General features: G+C 36.4%; 1 protein-coding gene across 1 annotated transcript in view; it reads left to right on the top strand.

The window, feature by feature from the left end:
• Window positions 1-17,500, top strand: part of scarf2 (scavenger receptor class F, member 2) — an 86,358-nt gene that overhangs the window by 67,451 nt on the left and 1,407 nt on the right. Inside the window, exons 10-11 of the mRNA XM_056457373.1 lie at window positions 8,838-8,987; window positions 11,963-17,500. The exon at window positions 11,963-17,500 is cut by the window's right edge and continues 1,407 nt beyond it. Of these exons, the coding sequence (XP_056313348.1) occupies window positions 8,838-8,987; window positions 11,963-13,047 (1,235 nt within the window). The 3' untranslated portion in view covers window positions 13,048-17,500. The remainder of the gene's footprint in view (window positions 1-8,837; window positions 8,988-11,962) is intronic.

Below are 17,500 nucleotides of genomic sequence, written 5' to 3' on the forward strand. Positions count from 1 at the left end.
GAAGAGTCTCCTTTAGACATTGCAGGGAAGCTCTTCCAGCATCTACAGCTGTTTGGAAGAAGAATAAAGTATGGAATGTAAATTGTTTCTTTGAAGGCAACGCTCCAAAAATGCAGTTTTATTTCTCTGCGGTTTTCACTGCTATGTGCTGTTGAAATGTTTATTTTTGCTAATTCACTTTTAAAGCATTTTTTTCCCTCTCTCTCCACCCGGGAGATTGTTAGAAGAGCTAGCCGATTGCAAAAGTTTAAAAGATGAGCATATGCTAGCTCTAAAGCACAGATGCTAAAACTCAAGATGAAAGTTGACTTTCCCAGTCTTTTGAGTGTAAGAGTGAGAGCAGAAACTAAAGGAAAAAGCCCAGTTTTTTTTTTTAACGCTCATAAATCTCATAGTTTACAGTAAGTCAAGTAGCTTTGAATTAAACAGCTAGTAATGGAAGCCAGACAAGAAACAACAGTTCAAGTATTAGTGCTGTGAAGTATTTTAAAGTGAAATTAATATTTCATAAGCAAAACAGCAGATGAACACGATTGTATCTGTTGGGAGATTATTAAATTATGGGTGCTATGTACCAGACTGTTGGAGGGGGAGGGGCTAAAACATAAGTGGATTTATGAATAATTTATTCATTCATTCATTTTCCTTCGGCTTAGTCCCTTATTTATCAGGGGTTGCCACAGCGGAATGAACCGCCAACTATTCCAGCATATGTTTTACACAGAGGATGCCCTTCTAGCCACAACCCTGTACTGAGAAACACTCATATACCTATTCACACACATACACCACGGCCAATTTAGTTCATCCAATTCACCTATAGCGCATGTCTCTGGACTGTGGGGGAAACCGTAGCACCCGGAGGAAACCCACTCGAACATGGGGAGAACATGCAAACTCCATACAGAAATACTAACTCCGGGACTCGAACCAGCAATCTTCTTGCTGTGAGGTGACCGTGCTAACCTCTGGGCCACAGTGCCATACGGGCTTGATGATGAAGGAAATTGAAGGAAATTAGCTTTGGAGACCGTGCAAGATGAAAATTCCTACATTACAAGGCTGTTTGTTAATACCTGCTCACTTCATGTGTTTTTTTTCTGATTGTACAAATTACAGGTATTAATGCCCTTCAAATTGCATTCCAGACAAAATTGGACAGGTCTAAATGTTAACTGTTGAAACCCCATGTCAATTTTACTCCTTTCAAAAAAAAAAAAACAAAAAAAAAAAAGTGATTACTATGATGCTTAAGCACAACTGAAGCACAAAGCCTCCTGTGGCCTACTGTACATAAAGCATTCCGATGCTGAATAAAATGCTGTAGTCAGGGGCGTTGCTAGATATAAAGCTCTACTGTGGCACAGCACCCCGTCCAAAATAAATAAATAAATAAATATATATATATATAAACAAATAGCAGTATTATTGTTGTTATCCAATTATTATTCTAAATACAAGACAGAAATTAATCCTAAACGTAACTGGTAAACAATCTAAAGACACAACTGCAGTGATGCTAAGATAATTTAAGAAATCTTTTGCATGAATATTAATTTTAAAAGAATGAAATTCTATAGACAATTCAATAGAATACAAAAAAAAAGACGTTTTATAGAATTATCTGTTGTGTGTTGTCTCAAGGCAGAGAATTAGGCTTATTAAGTCTAACCTCCCTGACTGCATCCCTCCCTTCTGCTTCATACCAAAAAAAAAAAAAAAAAAAAAACTATCAGGAGCCATGCAGTATAAATAAGATCATCTTCATATTATTTAAACTTTGTTTTGTCGACTTGCAAAACTCACTGCGTGCCTGTTTTACAACGCATGAGCAGCGTGGCAATTTTTTCGGCGTGCATGTTCACAACCGGACCGGGAGCAGAGCGGCACGTCAGCACCAAGCAGAAGCGGTGTGCGTGATGCGAGCGGCGGCGCAGGTTTTTTTCTGCGCACATGCTCAATTTGTTCTTTGATTAAACTGCATTGCTTTCATCAGAGTTGGTTTGGTTGCACATAGAGAATAACGTCTTTATTCTGGGATTACCTCTCTTAATAAATACACTTGCATATAAAGTAAGTCGTATCTCAAAGCATTTACTGTGGCACTGGAGATTTATACTGTCTAGCGACACCCCTGGCTGTAGTCATAACTAGGGCCAGACGGAATCTGCGGACGTCTTTTTTGCTATCTCTGCGCAGAATTTTGTTAAAAATCTGTGGATTTATGCGGAATGATTTGGGGAGTATCAGAACTAAAACCTTAATATATAAACTAGTATTTAATGTTTAGAAGGCAAATACAATTAAATCAACTTTATCTGGTAAACAAATCAAGTATTCTATATAATACATCTACTGTAAATAAACTATATGAACATTTTCATATTAGTCAGTAATATTACTGAAATTAATAAAAAAATGTAATAAAAATAAATTTACACACATTTACACAAGTAAATAAACAGAATCAATAATGGACAAAAAAAATCTGTGGAATTCTGTGCGTGCGCAGATTCTGTGTGGGCCTAGTCATAACCTAGATATATTTGCATATAGTGCAGGATTGGAAGGTCAAATTTCTGTCCGTTTACTACTTTAAATTAATCCTGTATCATAAATCAGATGGGTTAGGTAAAGTTACTTTTGATATAGAGGATGACATTTTTTCCTAGAATCCCACGGGTCACGGGATTCCTATGGGATTCCCGCAGGATGGGAGTTATCTTGGCTTTTAAGTATGGGATTGGGACGGTACAGGATAAAATAGTTCATGGGAGCAGGAATTAACCTATAGTGAGATGAAAAAAAAATGCACCACCATTTTGTAGTTTTAATTTAATACGATTACAATGAAATGCAACTAAAAAGAACTACATCACCCAGAAGCCATCAGTGCTGGAGGGAGCTAACACCCACGGAGAAACTGATGTGGTGAAAAAATCATTTGCAGCGCAGTCAGAGGTAATAACATTTCCACTGAATTAACAGAACTAGCCAGGAAGTCGGAAATATTAATGAAGTTCAGGAGAGTAAACTGTGATTGTGATAACACACTGTATGCTGCTTGTAAACCATGCTTAATCTTAGTTCAGTACACCAGTGATTCAGGTATTCAAAAATATCAACTTAAATATTAAGTTTACATGAATATTTTCTAAGTATAAAATTTTCTCATGAGCAATTTTTGAAGGAGACACAAATAATACAGTCATATATAAATGTACTTACATATGTCCAGAAGTGTCCACGTTAATTAAGAGACTTGAGTACAGAATAGAAATTGATTGTACAAAAACTACAGTGGGGTCAGTTTAGACGTAGCACAGTGCTCATTTAGTAAACGCTCAGCTAAACAATATGCTAATTGTGGTCGTTATGTTAACATCCCAAATCGTCACAAATAAAACAATGCATGAGAAACGGCTTTGGCGTGTTAGTTGCAGTGCATTATGCGTCAAGTTAACAAGCTGACGTTATTGTAAACAAGCTAACGTTAAGTAGATATTAAGTAATATTTTAATCACTACTCTAGTAGATTCGTAGAAAATCGGTAATCAGCATTTTTGCAGTAACTAATTTATGGATGAGTCTGCATCAACTACATTAAAGACGATCGCTTTATTTACAGTGATATAAATACTCTACTGGACTTTATCATTATCTAACTCATGTTTGGAGAGTAGGTGAGATGAGCTGGGAAAGCAGGCAGTAGGCCAAACCACTGAGGAAGGGGATTGGTTGAGTTCCCCCAACTGTTTTAAATGCATTTGTTTTTGTTTTTTGTTTTTCTTACACAGATATTTTAGGTGTACATAATTATATTTTCACAATATAGAATGTGAATTTTAATACATTTTTTGGGGGGGCACAACCCTCGGATTGTGGGGGACACGTCCCCTCCGTCCCCCCTGGGATTTACACCCATGGTTCTTAACACATCTTTGAGTGTTATTCCATACAAGGTTGTTGAAGTTAAACAACTCAGAGCTGGATTGTCCAAACTCAGTCATGGAGGGCCGGTGTCCTGCTGAGTTTAGCTCCAACTTGCGTCAACACACCTGCCAGGACGTTTCAAGTATACCTATAAGAGCTTGATTAGCTGGTTCAGGTGTGTTTGATAAGGGTTTTGACACCGGCCCTCCAGGACAGAGTTTGGACACCCCTGCTATAGAGTTCGTACCAAAGTCTTTTACTATGTCCAGCAAGTCATTTTTTATCCTTCAAGACTGACTGAATTATGGGTAATGACCAGTGAACTCTCTTGAAATAGAAAATTGCTAAAGATACAAAGAAAAAATAGTCATAGTTAATACGTGTATAAAAACTAAATTAAGTCAATTCCGAACGCATGCTGACTTGAAAGAGGACATCTGATCCTGCCTGGAAGGTTTTGCACAGCCAAATAGCCAACAGAGCAGTGTGAGACAGGCGTAACCAGGCCAAGATAATGTGGTTAGCATGTCCTCTCAGCCAGGATGAACTAGAGTAGATGTGAGCAGCAAAAACCACAGGAATCCCCAGCTGACCATCTTTTCGAAGTCAGCATGAATGCATCATCACATGTAAGTGGGGGGGGGAAGAAAAACCACCGTGACCTTCATTAGGACCACAGAGAACCAGGCAGAAAGTCATCACCGCATACATTTGTATACTTTCGCTTATTTGAACAGCTTCCTTATGAGCTGTTCCCTAAAACACAAATGCACAAGTGTATATGTAAATATCAGCATTTAATTCACCTATAATTCTGTAATTTGCATAAATAGAGTACATAAACTATATAGATATTATTCATCTATTTATTTTCTTTCGGCTTAATCCCTTAAATATCAGGGATGGCCACAGTGGAATGAACCCCCAACTATTCCAGCATATGCTTTAAGCAGCGGATGCCCTTCCAGTACTGGGAAACACCCATATACTCCCATTCACACACACACTCATACACTACGGCCAATTTAGTTTCTTTAATTCACCTATAGCACATGTGTTTGGACTGTAAGGGAAACCGGAGGAAACCCACGCCAACACAGGGAGGACTCGAACCAGTGACCTTCTTACTGTGAGGCAACAGTGTTAACCACTGAGCCACTGCGCTGCCTTATATAGATATAAATTATGCACAAACATGTCAAAATGCCATGCCAAGTTCTGCCCATTACAGTTTAAGGCAAAATTATTAGCTCTTCTATAAAAAGTATTATTTTGAAATATTTCTCAAATGGAAATAAGTTCAACATTTTATATATACCAATATAAAATCTATACAATAATAGTTTTAATAACTAATTTCCAATTAGCATTTTTTGTCTTTGCCATGATGAAAGTACATTATATTTGACTAATTATTATGCAAAGATACTAGTATTCAGCCAGGTTAATTAGGTCAGTGGTTCCCAAAGTGGGGGTCGGGGAACAATGACGGGGTGGCTTGGTGATTTCCAAAAAACAAATCAATTTTATTAAACTATTAGAATTACCATATTTTATCCATAACCCACAGAAGATAAAAATAGTAGATTACTGGTGGTGAATGAGTAGATTCCCTCATTGTGTAAAGCCATTTGAGTGTCTTGAAAAAGCGCTATATAAAAAGGAATTATTATTATTATTATTATTATTATTAGTTACATAAAGCAACAACATGCAAATAAAAAGGCATCAGCCTTTTAATTTTCTTTCATAGGATTGGTGTGTTTACGTTAGATTAGCAACAGCATCAGCTTCAGCAGATTGATTTTACAGCATCAGCAACTTTTTGACACCATTATGGCATTTAAATAGATTAAAAATAAATACAGACCACAACTGAACATTGAGGATGATCATGAGTGGCGGTCTCCAAAATTAAATCAAGAGTAGACTTGAGCTGAAAAAATTGTGCCCACCAGTTTAATTAGGTGAGGTTAATATTAAACAAATTAATAAATGACTAAATAAATTATAGCGTATGGTTTTTAGCCTGTTGCACTGTTTGTGTTGTCAATATGATCATGTTTATATAGGCCTACTGTTGTATATGTGTATATATATACACACACACACACACACACACACACACACACATACACATTTCTAAACATAATAGTTTTAATAACTAATTTCTAATAACTGATTTATTTTATCTTTGCCATGATGACAGTAAATAATATTTGACTAGATATTTTTCAAGACACTTCTATACAGCTTAAAGTGACATTTCAGAATAATTTCAAGGGGTCGCGAGAGTGCTTTAAAAATTGTGTAATTTTCAGTGATTATAATATATGTTTTCCAGTATTACAAGTGAAAGCTAATATTTTCTGATTTTTTTAAAGTTATTACTGATTAGTATTTAAAAAAATGTGAATGGAACATCATAACTGTGCAGCGAATAACTCGCTAGTTATCAATACAGCACGCATCTGGATGTGAAAACTAGAACCATCTACTTTGACTAAGCATAAGAGCAAGACCCCATCAGACTAAAGAGTGATACAAAAATGAGTATACCCCACAACAAAAACTACTTTATCTAGTTTGTATGCCCTCCATGATTTTTAATGACAGCATTAAAAATTATGAATTTATGTGTCAGAACTCAATCATTTTGGACAAAGTGTTTTTTTTTTTTGTTTTTTTTTTTTTACATAAGAACTTTCTTTCTTTAACAAACAACACTGGAAAAAAATACTATATACTATTATAGCACATGATACTGCAACAAAAAGGACTGTCATGATTTAATTTAACATGCCAGTATTAATTTGTATTATGCCAGTGTGTAAACTATTAAATTAAAGCAATTTAAAGTAATTTTACCTAAAAGTGACAGTTCCAAGAAAACAAATTCAACAAGTCTGTAAAATAACTATTAAAAGTGCTGATAATCACCAGTCTTTGATTGTAAGTGTTGTATTGTCGTCTTTCAGGTTGTGTTTCAGCTTTAATGTGCTTTTTAAATAAATGAATAAAAACAAAGCAGCTGCTTGCCATCGCGACAGCAATAAGATACAATGGACGGCTGATAGCTTTCACTCCAGAATGGCGGATTTGCTGGGTGCTGCTGTTGTAATGGAACGTTCTATTGAGTGTCGCCTCTTGGTGATTCTAAGCTCTTTGACTGTTCCAAATAAAGCACTGCAACCAAGTCCTGACTCCAGTTGATGATTTTTTTAAGTGGATAACTTGGTATATTTTTTTTTTCCCCCATGTCAAAAGGAGTGCCAGACAAGTTAATGAGTACCTTTAAGTAATTTATGGATTGGTGTTTATTGGAAATGCAAACCATTTTAAAAGAATCAGTTGGATTTGCTGAACTGGATCAATCGGTTCATTAAGAAGAACCACAAAACGAGTCATTTGAACAATTCATTTGCTTTTCAGCCATCAGATCATGCAGTGACAGAAATTGGAAGGCGCTCCGCCAAAGATAGCCTAATTAAATTCAGGATTAAAGATTATAAGCAAGACGACGCCAAGAAAAGATTTGCAACATGCAAAGCAACTCAAAAATCAGCAATTCAATTTTTTTGGGACACCCCTACTCCTTCACGGGAACGCGCAAAATGAGGGGTAGGGGTAAGGGCTATGAGGTAGAATTGGGCCTTAGTGACACGTTTTTTATTATTATTTTTATTATTATTATTATTATTCTTGTACACTATTTTGTATCCGCCTGATATAACTAAATATCCACGATCGATGTAGTGGAAAATACTCTCTCGTTTACTCATTTCGTTCTGTGCGAACATGAACTAACCAGTCAGCACCCCCGCACTGCAGACCCAGAGACGTGCCTTTTTGGCAAATTTGTCTGGCCGGGTTTCTAAATGTCCTAAAATGTCCAGGATTCGGCGTTTGCTTTCTAAACCTGTCGTTCATTAATCGTATGCGTTTTTGCATTACCTTTTTATTTAAGCCTACCTTCTCTAGGCTTTGTAGCTGACTGTGCACACACACATTCGCGAAAGAAACATTCAATAATTCATTCCTGAATCTAAATGACTAAAACTGTACTATATACTATATATATAGAGGAAATGACTGGTCTAAACTAGCTGCGAAGCATAAATACACTGTTAGTAATGGTTAATCAACGTGTAAAACTATCTACAGGTTTTAATCTTGTAAATATGATCATTTTTAGAGATATTCTGTTTTTATTGTTTTTATTTTAAACCTTTTTCTGTCATTTATTTCTCATTTGCTGTATATTGTATTAATTTGATGATGTCATTAGGCTATAATACATAGGCTACTTTATATACTTATCTAAAATGCTTTGGCATTCAAGTTTGCTTTGAACTTGAAAGAGGGAGAAGCAGATTTGACTTGTCAGTGGGTCATAGATCCTGATAGCATTGTTTATATGTGGTTGATATGTCCTAAAAAGAGCTATTTTGTACTGATATTTTGCCTAATCTATAATTGACGTTGGTAGAAAATTTAAGTGGGAATGTGCATTCATTTCACAAAAACATCACAATAGTTACAACCACTTCAAACCAGATCATATCTATATGTTATTTAAAAAGCACCAAACCAACTTTAAATAGCAGTGCTAACCCTAACCCGTACACACCAGAACTAATTCCCAAGTCTTCAGAGGCATGCAGATCATTCCATACCAGCATGCTTTTGAAGTCTGATGTTTCACTCGGTCAATGCTGGCTTTCATACAGATTCTCCACGCTCCACTATTTGCCCTCATCAGCCACTAAAGCGGACTCCAGTAGAGCCCAAACATCATCACACGTCGTCAATGAGCACTTTGTGCAACTAGAAACCCAGAGAAATGTCTTCCACTGATTTGACCTGACCTCTCTGTTTTGTTTTGCCCTTGTCCAAACCCTTAGTCACCCACCACGATCCTGAAAACACCTTCAACAGTATCATCGAGCCTCCATCTGTGGTGGACCAGCCTTCTCCGTCATGGTCATCCCAGGAGTCTTTCTCTTCCTTCGAGAACAGCGAAGACGGGCCGGTTTACTGCGTACCCCATGAAGGTAAGGATATAAGGCATCTGTTTGCACAACATGGAAAAGAGATTAAGGGAATTTAGAAATCTCTTGACGATTGACCCAATTCTGCAGTAAACGCTTGCCCTGTGGGTGCGTCGGTCACGTGCATTGAGATAATAAACACTCTAAATGCTATAAATGGCCAAGTCAGCTGATGCAGCGCTTTCAGGATGTGACTCAGGACTTTGTGCAGAAACTGTGGCGTGGGAGATGCTGGAATACTGATATAAAAGCATTTGAAGGAAAATACTGAGGCACTGTTTGGTGATATGGTGAATTATGGTGGTTGTAGACAGATAATATTATTTTGTTGTTACTAGAAGTACTTCTGTAGAGTAAAAATGTACAGTTAAAGGCAGAATTATTAGCCCTCCTGAATTATTAGCCGGCCCATTTTTTACCCAATTTCTGTTTAACGAAAGATTTATTCAACACATTTGTAAACATAATAGTTTTAATAACTCATTTCTAATAACTGATTCATTTTATCTTTGTCATGATGACAGTAAATAATATTTGACTAGATATTTTTAAGACACTAGCATTCAGCTTAAAGTGATATTTAAAGGCTTCAAAAATATAAAGATAAAAAGAAAAAAAAGGAAAAAAAAATTAAATAAAATATATACATGTATATATATATATATACATATATATATATGTATGTATATATATGTATGTATATATATATATATGTATGTATATATATGTATGTATATATATATATGTATATATATATATATATATATGTATGTATATATGTATGTATGTATGTATGTATGTATATATATATATATATATATATATATATATATATATATATATATATATATATATATATATATATATATATATATATATATATATATTGCTTAAGGGGGCTAATAATATTGAAACTGCTTTTATTCTAGCCAAAATAAAACAAATAAGACTTTCTACGGAAGAAAAAAAATGTTATAGGAAATACTGTAAAATTCCTTGCCCTGTTGAACATTATCTTGAAAAAAAAAAAAGAAAAAAACATTTCACAGGAGAGCTTATAATTTTGACTACAACTGTTTATTCAGAACAAAATATTAACTTAATATTTACCATTTAATGCATTTGACTAAAAAATGCAACAGAATCTGAAATTGTCATGGACTTGTAGGTTAGTTGCATTTAAGTTAATTTCATTAAATGGTATATATTTGAAACTAAATTAGAAATAAATACCGGCTTCACTTTTTTTCACATTTTTTATGTTACAGCCAAAATGGATTAAATTCATTTATTTTCTCAATTCTACACACAATACCCCATGATGACAATCTGTAAACATTTTTTTTAATTGTTGCAAATATATTTTTTTTCTGTATCACATATATAGAACAGTTGTGTTAAAAACAATCACTTGCTGTGTTCATGCAGAAATCAGTGATTCTGAACGAGTATCAATAACTCAAAAATAGTCACTTATCACACAGTGATGTATAGGGTTGGGTATCGAAAACTTTGTAACCGGTATGCACAGAAATGAATTAGTATATGAATTTCAATGCCTAATTTCTGTGCCACTTGTGCTGCCACAAGGACGAAAGAAGCATCAAGGGGTGCATCAGCATATAGATATGCGTTGTCACACCATCTTTAAACATTTAATTCTAAACAACTTTGAGCCATACTGACACTGTCTGCGATGTTAGGTGTTTGTTCCTGTTGCTTAGATATAAAATGAAAAGCATGCAGTATGGCACATCTGAAGAGCGACTTCCCTTCATCAAGATGTATGATCTTATTCATTCAATTTGCTTAAACTAAGTGTTCTAAAGTGTGGCTACATTTTACAAGCAAGGATTCCGACACACCAACATACAATAGATGCTTTACAAAAGTTGGGTGTAAGAGGGGGAACACGTCAAACTTAATGAAACATTTGAGGACTCATGGAATCAACTTAAAGGCAGAGGAATGCACTGTCTTTGACAGCTTGCAACATCATCTGGCACTTTCACTTAGTACATTTACATGGACACCAATACTCCGATTTGAATATGATAAAGACAATACTCTGATTAAGAGTCTACTATGTAAACAGCGATTTTTAATTACCTTAAAGGACCACAGACACTCGCATCATGAAATGCAGAGCCTTTTTTCTTTCCATTCGGCGTTCACATTCACATTCCATTAAAACAGCACTCTTCCAGCAGTACTTACTTCATATTCTCATTCAGTACCTCAGTTTGTCAGGGGGGCATGACTGAAATGACCCTGAATGAAAGTGAAACTGCCAAACTGAAGTGAAAGACGAAAAATTTTATATTTAAATTATCTGAAACTGCGGAGGAAATGTGGATATCGTGGTGACACAATGACATTAATGATCTGTGTGCTATAATGTAAAACGGAATCATGAAAGGAACATTCAAAAAGCAACTCATGTAAACACCTCAATCATATTATTGTCTTATTCAGATTAAGGCAAATCATTAGATCACTGATGTCCATGTAAACATTGTCACAAGCCCCAACCCTAGAAAAAAGGTGTTTAATCATTTTGATGACAGTCTTTCCACAGGTTAGTAGTAAACTAATGTAATGTTAATTGTATAATGTAAATCTTGCATTCATGCTAACAAATGATCAAAAGAAATATATTAATGCAATTCAAATATATAAAATATGAATTGATGTATACTTATTATAAATGAACATTATATTTATATATTTATAATGATTAAAATATTTTTTGTCAAATAATTGTGGCTCAAAAGTATTGGTTCAGGCACCGTTTTGGCCCCGGTACCATTTTAAAAGTATCGATTTAGCACCGGTATCGAAATAACCCAGACGATACCCAACCCTAGTGACGTATCAATCTTACACACACAAAAATTATATAAGGTCATATTTTTCAGACTAATCAAACAATGACGAATGTCAAAGGTGTCATTCATTTACTCCCATTCTTCTTTCAGAGACTACAAACGAGAGCTGTGAAAAGCGAAGTTCTAGTGCCGCTCTAGAAATATCACCAACACCTAATGAGGACGACGCAGGCGAGTACACATCCCTCAAAGACACAAGAGAACCCACAAAGCCGTTTGTAAGCGATGGGACGGAGCAGCCTCTGCTCAAGTCTTCAGACAGCGAGTGCTCCACCAGCGGTTCTGAGTCCACCATCGCAGCCGTTTACGCCCATGTCGCCCGCCTTTCCAAACACTCCAAAGAGGATTACGACAGCGGCGCACCAGAGAAGACCAAAGAGAAGACCAAACCTCGTCCTCCAGACCCGTCCACCAAGCCAAAGGTGTCCTGGATCCATGGAACATCCGGAAACAACCCACCAGAGACTCCTTCACCACAAAAAGAAAAGAAGAACAGCTCAGAAGGTTCAGGAAAGGGTGACGAGAAGCAGAGATCGAAGGAGAGATCAAGCAAGAACCGGGAAAAGCATCAGGATAATAAAAAAGCAGATGAATCTCCTAGCAAAAGCATCTCTCACAAAGCTTCGGACACCATTGAGCATCTCAACGGAACATTCCAGAACGCCCTGAAGAAGATCGGAAACTTCCATTCAGATAAGAAAACTAATGACGCCAATAAAGATCCACCCAAGAGCCCGAAAATTATGCATCCGCACATGAACTCTGAGGCCGCCACACTACTCGCCGCTCAGCTGAAGGAAAAAACCCAAAGCCTTAACCGAAATGAGGGTCTCACAGTGGGCATCAAACCCAACGGCGTCTCAACGCCTCAAGCCAACCGAGAGAAACCCACGCCACCTCAAAAAACCAAACGCTCCGCAACCGGGACCAACAAGCCCCTTCTTCCCACTTCCAGCAACCTCCAGAAGATGGTGGCTCCTATTTCAGACTCTACTCCTGAAGCCAAAAGCCCAGAAAAACAAGGGCTCAATGGGACCAGAGTTGAAGGAGACGCCACACCCAGGAAAACACCCATCAAAAAACCACCGAGGAAGAAAGGAAAGGAGGGAACGCCGGAGACGGAAGGCAAAACCACTCCAAAGACGGCCATTATGCCACCTCAGACTGTCAAATAGATCCATTTTTGGTGCGTTCAGTTTTGAGAACGATTACAAACATACACTTTCTCTAATCTTTTGTTTAAACTATATAGGAATTGGATGGATTTTTGGTTTCTTTATACAGACGAGCTGCTTACAGGATTTAATATTTTGAAGGATCGCGGTTCTCGCTAACTTTTTGAAGTCCTGGAATCGGAAACAACGTCAAGGCTTAATAAAAGGAAGAGTAAATGCATTTAATAAGCTCATTTTGTATGCTCTCAGTTTCACATATGCATTACTCCACCAAATTTTCCAAAGCTTTGTTAATTGTTTGATCAGCAGGTTTGTTTGAGAAAGGTTTGTATTTAGCACTGTATTCAGAGGTGTAAAGTATGAACCAAAGGTACTTTAAAGGTACAGGAGGAATGATGTAGATATCTCAGGCCATATACATGTATATTCAATTCAGTAAGTGATGTCATGAAGGAAACAGTTTGCTTTGTTTCAGTGACACTTATGTTCGTCAACGCTGCAACTAGCATCCTGCTTTTTAAGCTTAAAATAATTCTTGCTAATCCACAGGGATAAACATATACTTGCTGCTGAATCTAAACAGTCATTTTTACTTTGAGATTAAGCTTGATTTAATTGTTCCCATAAAGAGCTCAGTAAAGCTTTAGCATCAATGAAGATTAAATGAAGTATCAACAAGAATTACTGGGGCTTGGAAGTCCACTAAAGCCAGCTAAAAATGCACAGCTATGAGCACTCAGAAGCACTTCTGTGGTGCTACATTTTTCAGGGATGCACTGAATTTATTGGTCACTGAAAATTATCGTCTGCTAATTATTATAAAGGCTGATTTATACTTCTGCATAGAGTGATTGCTGTGACCCACGCCGCATGCCTTGCGCGTAGCCGTGCATTAATACTTCTGCATTCTGTTTGTGTTGCTCTGCAATAACTCTTCCAAAACAATACCTGGCAGCAGGTTATGTTCCTCTGGGTCGAGTTTCTTCCTGAGTGTTTTGTTTTTTCTGAATGCTACCTTAATGTACAAGTAGCTAAAACTTGCTCATTTAGAAGCAGGAACCAGCAGACGTGCAACAACTTTAGTCAAAGTAAACACAAAACAGAATTATTCATCTGAAGCTCCTTTACAGGACTCCATAAATACTCCTACTGGCTTGCTGCTCTCCCACGGCTATCGGCCCACCAACACTCATCAACGCTACCAAGCCAACCAATCACAGAGCTTGTGCTATGCGTCGTCACAACATGTAGTTACATGTGCACCAGCAGTGGCATCAGCCATGGCGAAAAGTATGCGACTGCATGAAGGCTCTGCTGGACCATCCGCGAGCACTCAATGCAAAAGTATAAATCAGTTTATAGTCAGATCACATTTTCAGCCAATAAGTTTTGGTAACCGAAAAAACAAAAACACCAAAAAATATGGGCCAAAAACTGCTATGATTTTTTATTTTTAAATTAGAATAATAAAGTGATTTAAATTTTTTTTTTAATAAAAAGTGGCTTATATTATTTAATAAAATGATAATCAATTTTCAGTTTTGGCCAAGAATTTTAATTTCAGTGTATCCCTAGTTGTTGTTTACATTGTGAACAAGTTCACTTAAAACATCCTGAAAAGTGAAGCCAAAATATGTTATATTCCCCCTAGTGGCTGGCTGCAGTATTTGATATCAGATACTGCATACTCCATTATAAAAGAGTGCTTTTTAAATCATATACATCATGAACTTCAAAAAAAAAAAAGATGTCACACTGCACTTTTCTCCCCATAGATTTCCATTCATTCGCACAAGAATAGAGCAGACCTGAAACACAAGCTTGTGCGACAAGTTTCGCAGTTTGCTGCATTGGAAAGTTCACGCTTGGTGAACTCTGACCTGCGAAATCACATCACATGACTGCGTGAGACCAATTGAAGATCAAAACATGAACTCACTGTACAGAAGTTTAAAATATGGACCAATCACTCATATTTTTTTTTTTATGTCCAATAGTCTTGTTTAATTCCCTCCCTTTCCTCAGCAACTTACGACAGAACTTTGCAAGCTCAAACTCTAGTGTGACTGTGGCATAAGTACGACAGTCAAACCACTTATCCGAAATTTCATTGACAATCGTAATGGTTTATTTTGGGTGAATTAATGGGAGCCCTGGGGATCGAAGAGAGGCTGGATTGACCACCCACCCCCACCCTCTAGATCCGAAGTTTGTTTTTCTAATGTTTTGATGCTATAAAAACAGAGTTTAGTAGAGTTGGCAGTTTTTCGAGAACATACCCCCTCACTTGTAATCAACACAGAACAGGCTCCAAACTACTTTTAACATTTTTGGCTTCACTTTTTATTGACTTCCGACATAGCAGCACTTCCATTGGAAACAATTAAAATCAACAAAATCATTCTCTGGAATACAAATGCTTTGGTGGACACAGGGCCTAAGTCCATTTATGCTGGCATTCAGGCTGTCTATATGCTATTATTAGTTCCAAAAAATTTAAATCACGCTTAAATGATTAGTTCATCAATAACCACCTTATATCTCAATCATTAAGCTTTCTTGCAGGTCTCACATGCTTATCTGTATGTGACCAAAGGCGCATAGTAACTTTGGCATTAAAAATGAGCATATTAGGAAATATTTGTTATATATAATTGCCAAAACACAGTACCTGACAAGTCATTGATCCCAGTTGTAAGATTAATAAATAATAACTTGACTTCTAGTTGATCATTTGGAAAAGTGGCTGAAGGTAGATTTTTCTGATGAATCCTCTGTTGAACTGCATCCCAATCATCACAAATACTGCAGAAGACCTGTTGGAACCTGCAGGGACTCAAGATTCTTACAGATATCAGTCAAGTTTGGTGAAGGAAAAATCATGGTTTGGGGTTACATTCAGTATGGGGGCGTGCGAGAGATCTGCAGAGTGGTTGACAGCATCAACAGCCTGAGGTATCAAGACATTACATTACAAGTCACAGAAGAGGGCAAATTCTTCAGCAGGATAGCGCTCCTTCTCATACCTCAGCCTCCACATCAAAGTTCCTGAAAGCAAAGAAAGAAACATGAAAGACATGAAAATTATTGAGCATGTCTGGGGTAAGGTTAAGGATGAGGCACTGAAGATGAATCCAAAGAGTCTTGATGAACTCTAGAAGTCCTGCAAGAACGCTTTCTTTGCCATTCCAGATGACTTTATTAATAAGTTATTTGAGTCATTGCAGAGATGTATGGATGCAGTCCTCCAAGCTCATAAGAGTCATAGACGATATTCATTCTTTTCCCACTGCACTATGACTTTATATTCTATACTGTACATTATTTCTGTAAAGTGACAAGACTTTTGTCTAAGCAAAGTCAGACCTTACTGTCCTAATTAAGTAATTCAAAATTAAGGCATGATCATATTTTATTTTGCTAAAATAAGCATAATCTAGAGGCCTTTGCCTTTCATATAAGCCATTTCTGACACCAAGTGATCAACTAAAAGTCAAGCTATTATTTGTTGTTCCTAAAACTTGGATACACTCTCAGAAATAAAGGTACACAAGCTGTCACTGGGGTGGTACCTTTACAAAAGCAACAAATGTGTACCTAAAAGGTCCATATTAATACCTCAAGGGTACATATTAGTACCTAAAAAGAACAAAAAAGTGTACCTCTTAAAATTTGTAGGTACTAATACATACTTTTGAGGTTCCAATATGGACTCTTCAAGTACAAATATGTACCTTTTGAAAAGGTGCCACCCCAGAGACAGCTCATGTACCTTTATTTCTGAGTGTAGGCGACAAGACTTTTGTCAAAAGACAAGACTTTTGTCAAAAGTATAAATATATGGGACAAAGGTGAAAATGGGCACAAGCATGACAAGAATGAGTGTAATACAGCCAAGCAAACAAATTATCACACATTTTGACCATGTTTTACAGAATACATTTGCTGAAATTACATTCAGTGTAACTTATTAATTAATAGTTACTATTAACTATTGATTAATAGTTAATATCCTTTGGGGGGGGGCATATTTAAGAATCTAGTGCAGCCTCAATACATGCATCAGTTATCATTTTACATCTTTATACTTTGCCACTATCATTTAAACCACTAGATTTTAGCCATTTGTCAGAAAAAATGTTTTAGTAATTTAAAAGTATAAAATTTAGTTTGAGTGCTTATATATTTATATACTGCTTTATAACAAGTACAGGTAAGAATTAATACATATGTCGTTTCATTTTTACATTAATATATCAGTTACGCTAAATGACGATGGAACAGAACATTGTGTCACAAAAGATTCGCTTTACCTGCATGTAAAATGCTTTCTGTGTATAAAACATCACTTTTGTTCATTTAACGTTAATGCAGACACTAAAACAGGCCATCTCATATGTAGCGGTCGTCCTTACAAATATTATTTACCAAAGAAGTGTTACTTATCCTGCCG

This window comes from Danio aesculapii, chromosome 5, assembly GCF_903798145.1.
Source record: "Danio aesculapii chromosome 5, fDanAes4.1, whole genome shotgun sequence".
NCBI lineage: Eukaryota > Metazoa > Chordata > Actinopteri > Cypriniformes > Danionidae > Danio > Danio aesculapii.